General features: G+C 35.1%; 1 protein-coding gene across 2 annotated transcripts in view; it reads left to right on the top strand.

Annotated features, from left to right (window-relative positions):
- The window catches only part of TNFRSF19 (TNF receptor superfamily member 19), a 59,129-nt gene that overhangs the window by 18,317 nt on the left and 28,071 nt on the right, over positions 1-12,741 (top strand). For both annotated transcript variants that reach the window (XM_008920770.3, XM_018071497.2), the window contains exons 4-5: positions 5,352-5,530; positions 8,120-8,205. In XM_008920770.3, coding sequence (XP_008919018.1) covers positions 5,352-5,530; positions 8,120-8,205 — 265 coding nt within the window. The remainder of the gene's footprint in view (positions 1-5,351; positions 5,531-8,119; positions 8,206-12,741) is intronic.

A 12,741-nucleotide genomic window follows, 5' to 3' on the forward strand; every position in this document is an offset into this window, starting at 1 on the left:
TGTGATTCTATGATGAGTGTTTAATATTAGTTGCAAACCAATGCTCAACCTATTCAATTGACTTTTCTGTCTGTAAAGATAAGCAATTCCATACACCCTTGAGAGCATGAAACAAAACTAAACCAAACCACCAAAAATCTAGCCTTATTTCTAGTTCTGAATCTAGACTATTCTTTTCAGCTTTTGCTGTCACAGTTTAGTGGGGCTCTCCTTTTCAAAAATGTTTTTATAGTAACTTTTTCTTCCTTGAAATAAGAAAAAATAAAACACCCTCAACTTCTCCTTTCTGATTCCCTATCAGCTGTTCTAACAACAGCACTGCAGATGTTGCATTAGCTTAGAAATAAAATCCATTAATCACTTAGGTTGATTGTATTTTTTATAAAGTACTTTTAACACATTGCCATCAGAAGAAAGCCAGCTTTTTTAGTGTATCAACAATTTAGATTTGATGGGGAAGGGAGTGAAAGCTGCTTCCCATGTTTGTTTGCTTTTATTTGTTCATTTAAAAAAAGAAAAATCTCTATATAGCCTTTTCTTCTCATAAACGTCTGTCCTTGGTAATGTTTGCAAAACCTTTGAACCACTGAAGTAGCTTACTTTTGACTGTGTGGGGTTTTTGTTACGAGTTGTTTTCTGTTTGGCTTCTTTTGGTTTTTGTTGTTGTTGTTGTTAAGCAGTGCTTTTTTTCTGGGATGGATTGATTCGAAAGGAAGTGCTTACTTCATGTGGCTCAGCATTATTTAATTTATCATTCATTTAATAGGAAGCAAAGCATCATGTAGTCAAGCAAGTGATTTAATATCTTTCATTCTTTAAGTGGCTTCAATTTGCCAGTGCATGAATAGTGATTGGTGTGGCTTGGTAGCAAGAGCCTTTTGTCTTGTCTTATATGTGTTTCTGAATTAAATCAAACCTTATATATGATTCAAATCTATACAAATCACAGTTAATGCAGAAAAAAGAAATCGTTTGGATTTCAGCCTTTTTCTTGAAAATGTTCAAGTATGGAAATGAGAGTCCTTCGGATCCTTTCACCTTTCATTTGCTTTTTAAAAAAAAAAAAGTTGGGTAATTCTATGGCTTCCATGTCTTTTTAAAATTTATATGTATGTATATATTTGTATATATGTAAAAGCAATCCATATCTCAGCTTCATCAAGCTTATATTGCAACTCAGAATTTATATTGACGATATATGACAAGGAAGGAAGAAAAAGCAAGAGATGAAAGGGAGAGTGCTTTAAGCCAGCATTGCCACCACATAAGTAATGATAAATATTGTCACCAAGAGACAGCTGCTGTACAGAGGGCCAGTGGGACAGAGGCAGCTTGATGGCTGCTAAGGCAGGGCTCTGTATCACAGGTTGCTTCCTTGCACCAGGTATATGATGAAGAAAGAAGAGACCTGCATGTTGTCTCAGAAAAAGGAATTATGAATTAAACAGGCAGGTACTGTTGGAAACTACTCCTGAATGTAACAATCCTCATGCACCTCTGTAACATGAGAGGTGGTGTGCCATGATTGACATGTTGTCCCAGTGGAGTTACCGAGAGCAGCTGCAACCATGTTTAGCAGTCACTCTAACTTTTAACAAGCAGCAAGAGAGCTGCTTGTGAGGAAGCCCTGCCATATGTCAGCTCAGGAGAGGCTAATGCATGTTTCTGGGGAAGTCCCATGGAAACTCAGTGAGCTTCCTGTAGGCATGTTGAATCTCACTCACTGAGAAAGAAACTTTTCTGACCCTAACCTTGCAGTTTACCACAGCGGCTAAGTCTGACATGTTTGCAGCAAACTGTTGCAGCCTGTCCTGCTCAGAGACTTCTGCAGATAGATATAGCTCTTTATTGGATTCTAGATGAGGTTGATCCACAGCCTGAGGTATTTCAGGGAGCTAAAACCCCGTGCTGTTTAACAAGGCCATGTACTCAAAGGTATTAGTAAAGACTTCATTTCCCAGCACCAGTGTAGTGGCGCAACCTGTTATGTGACCTGACATCAGTTAGAAGTGTCTTAATGCCTGGAAGACTTTTTCTTGAATACCCAAATATTCTTCTAATCATCATGGCCTAACTAGAACTTTCTCTACTCTGTTGTCAAGGGACTTACGTAGGTTGTGGATAATCAGTGAAACTAGAAACAAATTCTAAAATGTGCTTGAAGATTATGATCTTAATGGTGCCTGAAAGCATTTTTTTAATGAAATATGAGGTTATTTTAATTGAAAGAATGTTTAAAATCTAATTTACTGTTCATTTACTTTCTCTGTTGGATTCAACTTTTAAGGGAAAACCATACCACTTAACTCCATTACCTCTTATAGTCTGCTATACTTTTGGTTGTTCTGTCTGAATCAGTGTTTGGATAGTATCTACTGAAAGAAAATTTTAACAGTGCCATGGTAGTACTTTGAGGTGTCTGTATTATTCTATGCTTTCAGTATTTTTAGCTTGAAACTAAATTATGCATTTAGTTAACTACCTTGCTACATATTCCTAGGTGTCCTTGACCAGTCACCCCACTCAATACTTGAAGTTTGTTTCTGAGAAAAATTGTTCTGGAAATACATTTGTTAAAGATAATGAGATGTCACAATACTCTTATAGTGAAAGCTCTATAGGTATTGAGAAAATAGAGGTGCATTTGAATTTTGAAGATTCTTTTTTAATTAATTTTAATGGCAGTTTTTTAAATTAGTGTTTCACATCTCCTGGCTTGTGCTATGTGTCATTCGAGAGAGAAATTTTTTGTTAATGTTGCCTGGTACCATTGGAAAGGGGAAAGGGGAGAGCATGCTAAGTGTTCTTCACAGAAAGCTTCACAATACAAAGAACAAAGACAGCATATATTTATGTACTCTTTTTTTCTGGCACAAAAATAAAAAATGTTTTTTTGAAATCTAGCTAATTGATGTTACAGGTTTTATTTCTCTTTTCTGCAGTCCTGAGGTGAACTGCACAGGAGATGAGCTCTCTTTTAAAAATATGAGTGGGAGGATAGAAGGGGTGAGGGGAGTTGGGAACTATTCAGATCTCATCAGCCATATAACTTGACAGCTTTGTATACAGAGCACTGAAAAAAATGGTGCACATCAGTTTTGCACATGTACTGATAAAAGATGAACAGTCAATTGTTTGTATCTTTGCTGGACTGCTAAATTATAAAGTCCAAGATTTCAAAGAGTTTGAATCCATCATCTAAATCATATCCTTCAGTTTGGGGAATGTGGTTAATTATGAATACAGATCTGTTTGAAGTTCTGCCTGGTTTACAAGCTTAAATATTTATTTGCACCTGCCAGGCAGTTAACTACCTCAAATATTATGTGAACATAAAAAGCACATACATAAGTTTTAGTTGTTATGGATTGTATCTGAAGAATTCCTGGCAAGGACTTGGAAGCCGTCTTTGAAAAGATTGTAAATTCATTGGGCAGAAGATTTCTTTATATTTCATCTACCATTTTTATAGCTTTTAGGTAAACCATTCCATGATATAAAGGACCACTAAGATGTGTCCATACATCCAGCTATAGCAAAGCAGATCTGATCTAGAAACAATTTACTCAAGCTTTGGTAGTTTGGGCCAGAGAGTGAAGGAATTTAATTCTGACTTTCATTTCCTGCTTGGTTTTGATCAGAAGCTTCAAAGGTAGTCTGGAAAGGAAAACTTATAATTAAGTTAATTTAAACCTTATATTTGAAAGTTTGCTAGGAACTTGGGAGGGACTGATTCCAAGCGATTTATCAAAAGATCCGAATATACATCGTTTGACTGAGTAATAAACTACATTTCAGCTAAAGAAAGCAAACCAAAAATTAAAACTTGTTATGTTTCTGGGTCTAGAGACAGAGGAGGAAGACTATTTTTAGTGTCCATTTGTAGTTGCTTTCATAGAATTGTTTGTTTTCTGTGTGCTTGAGGACTTGTTCTTCAGAGGAGAGTAAAGTTATTCTTAACATAAAAGAAAATAGAAAATTCTTAGATGTCCAGTAAAATGCATTTGAAGTTGTGTATCGCTACTTGATCATTTCAGTGTAGAAGCACTATAAAATACATATTGGTCAACTCCATCACAGAGCTTGTCCCATAGATGCTTTCTCAATGCAAAACTTTGGAGGATCCTGTGTGTTTCTAAGGTTCAAAGCTTTTTTACTGCAGCAGATTGGGTTAGGTCAGTGACTTAGGGAAAAATTGTTTATATGTATGAAACGCGTATGTTGTGGTGGAAACTGGTGGAAACCTTCTCTTAAGTTGCCCAAGTTGAAGATTTCCTGCAGTTTCCCAATGGGAAAATTCCCTATTCTTCCACTGAAACCACATACTGGAGAACAAGGTCCCCATGTTCTGCCTTTCCCACCTACTCCCTCCCCAGTAAGTCCTTTCCAGCAATTTGTTGCATTCCTCTTGCTGTTTTCCAGTGTGACACTAATGCATCAAATCTTAACTCCAAAGTACTGAAAAAAATTATTTTGATATTTGGATGATAAAAGGGAATAGCAACTCTTAGTAATTTGATAACTCTTAAGAAGTAGATTGATAGTTCTTGATAATCAGTTCACAGAATTCAGTCCCCAGACTATTACGTATTGTTAAGTGTTTCTCTTTGCAGCTTGTCAGTGGTAGTAGGTGTTCTTTTGCAAATGAATGGAAATAATTTCTTTAAACAGCTAAATCTGGGATAAATAACCAACCATAACGGTATTCCCTGTGTACTAAAATATCATGCAGATCCGCAGAGCTGTTGAACTTTTCCAACAGTTTAAGAAGAACTGTTAGGACTGGAGCGGATCGAGTTTCTGAAATTCTTAGTGGCTAAGCAACGTTTCATGCCTAGCTGATGGTCATTAACTAGCTCTGGTTTATTTGGTAACAGAAATTCTAAGCCTTTGAAGATCAGTGCACTCTCTTTGGCAATTAACTTTGTTCACCTTAGCTATGAACCTTAATATCAAAGTGCTTCTTTGCTGTTTTTGTAACTAAGTGCCTTTATATTTCACTTGTCCCAGTTTCTGCACTTTCACATGACTGACCTAATTAAAAAACAGACAGCTCAATAATTCTACCATAAGCTAGTAATAATGAAACTGTGGGAGTCCTTGAAGCCCTTTATCATTCAAATACACAGTGGTTTCATGAATAAAGTGGATGACTAAGTATTACTTATAGAAGTAAGGGAGATTATTAGCAGTGGAAAACACATTTGAACTTGCTGAAAGGATGGCTTTTGTCTCAAGAAAGACCTACTCTCAGTAATAATTACGCTAGGTCTTCATTTTATCCCAGCATTTTCTTCTTGTTCAGGCTTTCTGTGACTGAATAGCTTGCTATTGCTTGTTAATCCCTACAGGAATGCGGCTTTGGATATGGGGAGGATGCACAGTGCATGACATGCAGGCCAAACAGATTCAAGGAAGACTGGGGCTTTCAGAAGTGCAAGCCTTGTCTGGATTGTGCATTAGTTAACCGGTTTCAGAAGGCCAACTGTTCTGCCACCAGCAATGCACTATGTGGAGAGTGTTTACCTGGGTAAGCCTATTTCTGAAGATGAGACTTGAACAAATTCAAAACTAATTTGCATTAAAATTGCTTGTTCGTGTTTTCCGGACAAGTGATTGTATCCTTTGTGTACCTGTGAAGGTCCTAGGTTCTAATCTTGGCCTTGCCAACAATTTACTGTGTTATCTGAGCACTTAATTTCAGAATTGCAATCTTAATTATCTCATCCATAAAAATGGTTGGATAATTACCTACTTGGTCTATGAGAGTATTGTCTATACAGCATCCAAGCAAAATACATCAAAATATTGTGTTACTGGTGTCTTACTTCATTGTTATAAAGAATTATGTATTTGTAAACATACACAATTACTTTCTTGAAAACTGATCACGTTATTTACTTGGGTTTTTTCCCCTCCTTAGGTCAATGCTTAATAATTCTCATGCACAAATGTTCTTAGGTCAAAAGCAGTGGCTGTGGTTTATGTGCCTGAATTTCCTTCACCATGTTGATAAATTCGTAGAGCATGATCCTGGCTGAATTTGTTGTCCAGTCATCCCAGATCTCTGTTGCTAATCTTCTCTGTAGTATTATATTTTAAGATCTCTAAAAGGCTATTCTTTACATTGTGGCCAAGTTCTGATATTACAAAGCCCTGCCATGAATTTGTAAAAAGGACATTTCTGATGCTTTTGTGAACTATTGACTGGTCGTTTAATTGATGGGAGTAGTTTATGAGAACTGATTTGCAATCATAACAGCCTTTGTATTTTCAGGGTATATATTTCAGACATGCTTAAAAGTTCATATTTTGTTTCATATATATATCTCAGCTGTTTTATTTAATTATTTATTAAATACTAGCTATCAAATACCTGAGCAGTGTTGAAGCTCCTTCTGTTATTCTTTCTTAAGCCAGAAGTGAGGTCTTTTCGTTTAAAAACACTCAGTAATCCTTTGGTAACTAATGTTAGTTTAAGTCACTGTATAAGAAGATGCAGCCCCAGGCGTTAGATGTTACTCACAACCACTTTTGATACTACTTGCAGCCACATGATGGATTGATTTATGCTTTTATTGCATATTAATATACATGTATGGTAGGGCTTACTTGGCTGTCAGCAGGGAGAAGATTTTCTTCTTTTGTAAACAATGTAAGATAAATTTTGGAAGATGAGAAAGGAACAAAAAAAAACCACAGTAAATCATGAATTAAGGGCAAATCTAAACTGCAGGACCTGGGAATGCTTCTCAGTATTCTGGTCTAGAATGCATTCTAGATATGTGTGTTGAATGTGTATTAAAATGAGAGCTGTTTCCACAACCTGCATTTACTTGCAGCAAAGTTGGAAACATGAGGAAGAAGAGAGTCATTCATGGCAAGGGTAGTCACAGTCATTTAGTCTGGACATTTTGGGTAACAGAAGTGTAGAACACACCACCACTCATCCTTCAGTTTAGATGCTGCCTAAGTGAACGGAAGATAGAGCTAGCCAAACCAAATGGTGTAGCTAATGTTTTGCCTCTCACCAGTCCTATTTATTTCTGGTTTACATGGGTTTTCAACATGCCATTCCCTATTGTTCACTTTCAAAACACTACAAGTGAGCATGTCAGCTAAAAACAAATATTAACACATTTCATTCAGAGCAAAAGACTTTCAGTCTTGCAGCCTATGGATCTGTTTCTGTTCACATTTTTAAAGCATGGGTTTCTTGAGCAGTTGGAAAGCTGTTTGCTTTAGCTGATACAGACTTCATACTTTAATGGCTTTTGCAATGTTAGTAATATAACATCACTAGAGTTTGAGTTAGTACCTTTTATTTAATGTGCCACTACCTCTAGAGAAACAATTTATGTACTTATCTTAAACAGGCCACAGCTGCTGATTCTGCCTCAGTACTAGTGACTGGTTGAAAGACAGACCTACTCTAGATAAGTTCTTTAGAGGATTTCATACATACAGATTTGAAGTATCATACTCTTTAAGTTTTGGTTTTTCATTTGCTGCTACTCTTGTTCCCTGCTTTAGGAGTGTAGGGTTTTGCCAATCAGTGTAGTCAGTAAGCTCTTCAAACATAAACTCAGTAATAAAGTTCTTGGAGGGTCTTTAGAATAAAATGTTGCTGACATTTGGTCCATTATATGTTGCTAATGGTGATAATTACCTTATAATATCTTGTTTATTTTTGGAGAATTATATAGATTAAACAGTTCCCTTTTTTTTTTAGATATGTAAGTAAGCTTTCATAAGGTAAGTTTCTTCATACGTGTCATGTATGTTGTAGTCTATGTGGAAAATGGGATATTGATTTCTGTCTGAAATCTCCAAAGTTGTTTATTTCTTCTGTAAACATAAGATCATAGTTACTATGCATTTGGACTAACAGAGTTAGATTTTTCCTGAGTTTACTTTAGATCTGCTGTTGCACTATTAATTAGTATCTACTGTATTTTTATTACTTTTATTTTCTTCTATTTCCTAATAATTTGCACAGATTGACAAAATTTGCAAGTATAGAAGATTTTGTTAAAACACCTGATTAATTTTGTGTGGAAAAAATAACTGCTTTTGATTAACTGTTTTTTGGGTTTTTTTTCATTCTTTTGTCTTCTAGATTTTATAGGAAGACTAAGCTTGGAGGCTTTCAAGACATGGAGTGTGTTCCTTGTGGTGATCCTCCTCCTCCCTATGAGCCTCACTGTAAGTGGTGGTTTTGCTTTAGAGTGTTTTCTCTTTTAACTTCAAAACCTGGGAAAGAAAATGACGGTCACAGTTATGAATTCTTTTAAAAATTCATTTTTATTAGGAAATGGTTTTGTTAAAACATTTCAACAGATCCAATACTATCATTGAGAAGTTCCCCGAAAAGACCAGTCACCTGTGGAATAAACTTTCCTGTCATACCCCGTGTTCAGGGAGTCTTGATTCCACTTCTGATGTTGTCATATTAATTTTTTAATTTCTGTTTTAATGCCAAAAGAAAGGCAATTGTCCTGGACCATCTGCCTACTATCAGGTAGGCCTCAACAACTATGAGTCCTTTCCTGAACACCCCAGAAGGGTAATTTGTTGGTATCTTTAAAATTAACCTTTCTACCAAGGTTACAATGAGAGAGAACAATATAGATAAATATCTTTATACTGCTGTATACCTGAAGAAGTAATTGACTTCTCTATTTGTTTTTTACCAATGAGAGAATTAGAATCTCTTCAAAGGTGAGAACCTCTTTATTCTGCAACAGGAGCCTTGTCGCTACTTCTCCTAAGATTGTCGATGTCTACATCCCATCAAGTGTTTAATTCAATGAAAAGAATGACTTGTACTTTTTGCATTTATTGCTGTCTATAATATGAAAAATAAATATGATTCAACATAATCATGTGGAAAACTTTGGCTTTACTTGTTTATTTCTGTAACTGAGAACTTATGTTTTAGGAGTTTCTTCCCCTATTTCAAACAGAAACAGTTGTTTATAGAAAGAATAAATTGTCATGTCCTTAAATACTTCATGCTACTTTAAAAAAGACGCACTGTTTCTTATAAATATATTATTTTTTTTTAAATTGTGCAAAATTAAAATTGAACCAAGAATGTAGGATGTGCGTTAAAATCATACTTTTTAATAGTTTTATATTGTATTAACTTCAATGAAATAAGGATTCTTCAGCATTTCATATATTGCTTAGTCTTTTTTGAATGAGCCAAATTTCCTTCTTTTGCTTCCATTCTAGTTTTAGTGCCTTTTGGGTGATAAACCTATAAACCCTCATTTTTTAGACAGAATCTTTAATAAAAATTAAATTTTTCTGAATCTCAGGTATATAATGAAATCCTCTCAAACCCTAAGAGAAATTGACAGGAAACCACATGTATAAAAACTTGTACTATTAAAGATTGCAACATTCAAAACCAGTAAATCAGATTGCTGTAAAAAGACTAAGTCAAATAAGTTCCAATGTTTTCAGCAGTAACTCCTGCCCATGTACAGCACAAGCCTTGAAATTAAATTGAAAAATGTTCAGCTATTTTTGAAGTGTAGACAACATGATATCTTAAAAATGTTTAGAAAGTATGTTCTTCCTATCAAACACCGTCAGGTTTGATGACAAGAATGAAATCCTGATCTTGACTTACTGAAGCAAATCACTTCAAATTTGATGAGTTGCAGAAGGTATTTCTAGACAGACTTTGAACCCGAACAGACCATTTCATATATACATGTATTTTAATTCCTTCAGTTGGGCAAATTAGGTATTATCCCCTTCATCTGTTTTCACTCTTTTTATCTACAAATAAAGTTGGTGAAATCTACAGTGCAACAGTTTTTCGTCTTGTCTAGGATCTCTAATTCATAAATTCGTTTTATACATTTTTTTTCTCTTTTCTTGGTTGTTCCCTTCTTCTAAGAAAGTATGTTCTTCAAACATGAATTCTGCTCTCTGGCACAATCAAAGACAGGGAAGAAGAAATTACCTCCCTTATTATTCTGATTTGGCTGTAATTAGTGACTCATGTCTATTTCATATTTTTCAAAATCACAAATTATTATTTTTTAAAAGTGATGAAAGAACAGTTACCAAGTCTTTTAAAATAACTCAGAATTGTTTAATTGATAGTGATTTGGCTTCTGTAATTGAGCCTAAACTTGGATCCTAAACTGAACCATTAGGAAGCTATTACTAATTTTAATAGGTAACAGGCAACCCCATGGAGAAGAGTATTTTCTCTGGCACAAGCTGCAGTGGTAAATCCAGATAAGAGACGTTTTTGTGCCCTACTTTCATGAATGTGACAAAACCATTGACTAAGTAACAGAAGTGGTAACAGTGAAGTTGTGAGAATTGGCAAGTATTTGTAGCTTTTACAAGTTTGAAATCATTAAAATGTTTGTTATTTGCATAGTAACCACTTATTAAAGTCCTAAATAACCGAAATCCTATCATGAAGTACAGTTACGATATGTCACTATGGATTTCAGAAAGCTTTTTTTCAGAATTTGTGTATTGGTTTTCAGGCCTCTGACATAAGCTGCCTCAGTTTTGGAGAGTGTACATGCCTTTCTCAGAACAGCCTAGGAAGTTTTTTCTACAATAGAGCTAAGTGAACTGAAATCCTTTTGAGTTTTACTTAACATCAGATAGAGGAAAATTTAAGACCAAGACAAAAACATGATTCTGTAAGGACGTATAAATAATGATGTGTGAAGGCAAACCTTTCCCACCTAATGCTGAAAATGTTGGCAGTTTATTTCAATAATGAATATATTTTGATAGTTAAGACTGTGCTACTTGAAGTTAAATGGAGACAGATCCTTAGTGTGTGGGACAAGTTCTCAATGATCAGAGAACTAAGTTCTAATTCTCTGCCTTTTTTATCCTTCTCTCTTTCCACTGTGAAACAGAAAGTCAAATATTAGTGCAGCTAACTCTTGTATTACAGATGAAAAGGAAAAGTTTAAATGTCCCATTTCAATGAATTAATTATCCTGCGAGGTGTGTGGCAATCTCTTGTTTGCTTTAGAACATTACCATAAAGGCACAAAAGCTCACAGCCCCCTACCTGGACTACAGGTTCATGTTAAAGCTGAGACATGGATCGAGTTCTTTCTAGTAGCAGTTGATTATTACCTGGTTAGCTATAAATCTAAATACTTGCTTTTATCTTCTTTCAGTAGACATTTTAAAACAGATCTGGTTTAAATATTTACTCATGAAGAAATGAGTTTGTGAATTGCTAGAGGCAAAGTTGAAAGGATTCTATAATGAACAAGTAAAGAGAGTATTAGAGGCCAGGAGAATTGTTATCACCTTTGTGTTAACTTTAAAGGGGACACAATGACTTATGTGTGTTTTTAGGATGTCAGAAAATGAAATACACAATGATATAGTTATATTTTAATTTACTTAGTTCAGGTAAACAAACTGTAAATACCAATCCTATGTACAGGGACAGCATCTAAACATTAGAAATGAAAGCATGTTTTTAAAATTACTATTTATGTTCACTTTGTAAACGGAAGACATTTTTTTCACTTGAAGACATTTTTTTCTCCACTGAATGACAGAAAAGGATTCCTTTGAATTGGGAATTAGAGTGAAAACCCAGTCAATCCAAAATGTAATTTCTGGAATAGAGGGTACCATAGACTGTCCAAAAGTGGTGAAACAGTGATGTAGATATGGTTCAATGATTCTTTTTTCTTAGCACCAATTTATGTTTGCAGAGTTCACTTTCCTGTCTGCTCAGGCCAGTGTTGTGCTTTCTCAATGGTTATGCTTAAACTGTTAATGAAACTCTTAAGTAAGCTAGATGGTGATTCTCTCTGATAGAAAAAGAATCAAAATAACGCCCTTTTAAAGGTTATTTTTAAATCTAATGAGTTTGTTAATCTCAGAACACTTGTGGTGGCACAAGTTAAGGAGAGATGAGGGAATAGTTCAAGTAAGGAGCAGAAGATATTCCAAAAATTAGCATTGTTTTCTTAGAACAAGCAATATATTTTCAGCTAGTCTGTCTTAGCAAACAAACAAACAAAAAACATTAGAAACCATACTCCTTATCTTTTGGCCATAAGAAGATGGTGGATTAAAATTAAAGTAATAGAATTTTTTGTCAGGTTGGCTATGCCAGCTATTCTTACAAGTGGTTACTGTTGTATTGTTTAATTCAAAATGCAGAAAAGCACCAGAATCACAAGAATACTTTAGTCTCTGGACAGGCTTTCTACTAAGCCGAAGAGCCTGTGACATTGAACTTTTTGAGATGTATTAAAAAAATAATTCCTAGAACTTCCTTTCTGGACCAATCTCCAGTCAGTGGTGTTCCCCTGTTATGTGCAAATTCAGTGTAGAATTTGTCTGTACAAACAGTTAAATTGGAATAAATTGCAAGAATCAAGGAAGTGAGGAAATTAACACCTAGGCACCAAGAGAGCGTTTTATAGCCAAACTGCCACTTAAACAACAGACTTGTCCTTTTTTTTTTTTTTTCTAATATAACTTTTTAAACCATAAAAAATTGCACAGGTTGTCCAGCCAAAATCATTCTTCCTTCTCCAGGACTACTGCTTGTCTTCATGACAGAGCAAAGAGCATGGGAAGCTTAGAGGGGACAGGATGGGGGAGGGATACCACTCTGTGAAGCTTGGGAAACTAGTTTCTACATGTTCCAGGAAATAAACACATTCTTTGCTTCAATGAAGCAGAAATGTTTTGTTGAATAAGTCACAACAGTGG

This window comes from Manacus vitellinus, unplaced genomic scaffold (assembly GCF_001715985.3).
Source record: "Manacus vitellinus isolate BGI_N305 unplaced genomic scaffold, ASM171598v3 scaffold_2_pilon, whole genome shotgun sequence".
NCBI classification, from domain to species: Eukaryota; Metazoa; Chordata; class Aves; order Passeriformes; family Pipridae; genus Manacus; species Manacus vitellinus.